This window comes from Myotis lucifugus, unplaced genomic scaffold (assembly GCF_000147115.1).
Source record: "Myotis lucifugus unplaced genomic scaffold, Myoluc2.0 scaffold_6, whole genome shotgun sequence".
NCBI lineage: Eukaryota > Metazoa > Chordata > Mammalia > Chiroptera > Vespertilionidae > Myotis > Myotis lucifugus.
Window position 1 is genome coordinate 3,507,558 of NW_005871054.1, and position 1,655 is coordinate 3,509,212.

General features: G+C 58.2%; 1 protein-coding gene and 1 long non-coding RNA gene across 5 annotated transcripts in view; one reads left to right on the forward strand and one right to left on the reverse strand.

Moving 5' to 3' along the window:
- LOC106694753 overlaps window positions 1–663 on the reverse strand; it is a 14,872-nt gene extending 14,209 nt beyond the window's left edge. The window contains exon 1 of the long non-coding RNA XR_001345803.2: window positions 541–663. This is a non-coding gene — a long non-coding RNA (uncharacterized LOC106694753). The remainder of the gene's footprint in view (window positions 1–540) is intronic.
- A 10-nt stretch (window positions 664–673) lies between these two features.
- Window positions 674–1,655, forward strand: part of BCL11A (B cell CLL/lymphoma 11A) — a 99,220-nt gene continuing 98,238 nt past the window's right edge. The window contains exons 1-2 of one of the 4 annotated variants that reach the window (XM_006083306.3): window positions 674–740; window positions 1,146–1,398. In XM_006083306.3, coding sequence (XP_006083368.1) covers window positions 1,212–1,398 — 187 coding nt within the window. In that variant the 5' untranslated portion in view covers window positions 674–740; window positions 1,146–1,211. Of the gene's footprint in view, window positions 741–875; window positions 1,399–1,655 lie in introns of those variants that run through there. The other 3 variants (XM_023746614.1, XM_006083309.3, XM_006083310.3) reach the window with 3 other exon arrangements.

The window sequence follows — 1,655 nt, forward strand, 5'->3', positions numbered from 1 at the left end:
CGGAAACGTGCCCCGAGATGACTGTACACGATTCTTATTTCTCGGCCTTCTCTCTCTTTCAGCGACCCCTAGAGCGTCTCTACTCCGTGCTTTCTAGTTTGCATTCAGACCCAATCGTTTGTCAGAGCGCTCAGTACCCCGGACCCCCGGCTCGACCTTGAGGGCGCCCTCCCGCCTCTCCGACTCGGGCCTGCACCACCTCCCACGCCCCAGCCCCCTCTCTCCCAGCAGCCAGGAGGCCCCAGCGCTGCCCTTCCGGACCTGCCACCCTCCAAACTTGGGCTAGACTCCGCTACGCCACGCGCTCCATTCTGCCTCCCCTCGCCCGCTGCGTGGCTGTAACTTGGAGGCTTAGCTCTCAACTTGGAGTGATTTCTCTTTGCTAGCTATCCTCTCCTTGGGCAAAGTTTCCCGAGCGCAGCTGCGGGCTCAGGGCTTTCACTTCAGCCGCCGGCGGCCGCACACGGGGAGCAGGCGCGGCGGCGGCGGAGAGGGGAAGTGGGTGTGCGCACGGAGGAGGGTGTCCGGGAGCAACTCTACCTGGCTTCCCTCCGCCCGCGCGTCTCCGGCCCCGGGCAGCAGCCTCCCCGTACACTCCAGCGGAAAAGAAATCTTTCATTTTGGGGTGCACGTGCGGCGTGGGGGAAGGAGCACGTCTTGCTCCCCCCCAACCCCTATCCCCTCCGCCCCTTTCTTCTCCCCCAGCCGCGCCGCTGTTTCGGCGCTCGTTGCGGCCACTGGTGAGCCCGCGGCCCCAGCGCCCCCTCCCCTCCGCCTGCTCCTCCCCCGGGGGCCGCGTCTGGCGTCTGCAGAGCCCCCCGCCCCGCACCTCCCCCGCCCCGCACTGGCCATTGGCTTGTCCTGGTCTCTTTTTCATGTCCAGCCCCTGATGTGTGTCCATTGGTGTGAGCTTCCCCTTCCCTCCTCCCCTTCTCTCCTGCTCAACCTGCCCATGTTTTGTGTGTCTCTGTCCATCCAGACCTCCTGACGTTCCAAGTTTCGCAGGGACGTCACGTCCGCACTTGAACTTGCAGCTCAGGGGGGCTTTTGCCATTTTTTTCATCTCTCTCTCTCCCTCTCTCTCCCTCTATCTCTCCCTCTCTCTCTCTCTCTCTTTTTTTTTTTTTGCTTAAAAAAAAAAAAAGCCATGACGGCTCTCCCACAATTCATCTTCCCTGCGCCATCTTTGTATTATTTCTAATTTATTTTGGATGTCAAAAGGCACTGATGAAGATATTTTCTCTGGAGTCTCCTTTCTAACCCGGCTCTCCCGATGTGAACCGAGCCCGTCGTCCGCCCGCCGCCGCCGCCGCCGCCGCCGTCCGCCCGCCCCGCAGCCCACCATGTCTCGCCGCAAGCAAGGCAAACCCCAGCACTTAAGCAAACGGGAATTCTCGCGTAAGTAACCCAATAATAGTAATAATAATTATTAATAATCACGAGAGCGCGCAGGACGAGAAGTAAGAGCGAGAGGCAGATAGGGGTGTGTGCATGCATTTAAAAATTTTTTCACCAGAAAAACCTCCGAGAGTCGGATAAAAGAGATTAAAGGGAGGAGAAAAACCTCATTCCATCCCGAACCGTAGCCGTATGTACTTTTGGGACAGCACGCACCTTTTTATTTTATTTAATTGCACAAAAATTTGACTCCTCCT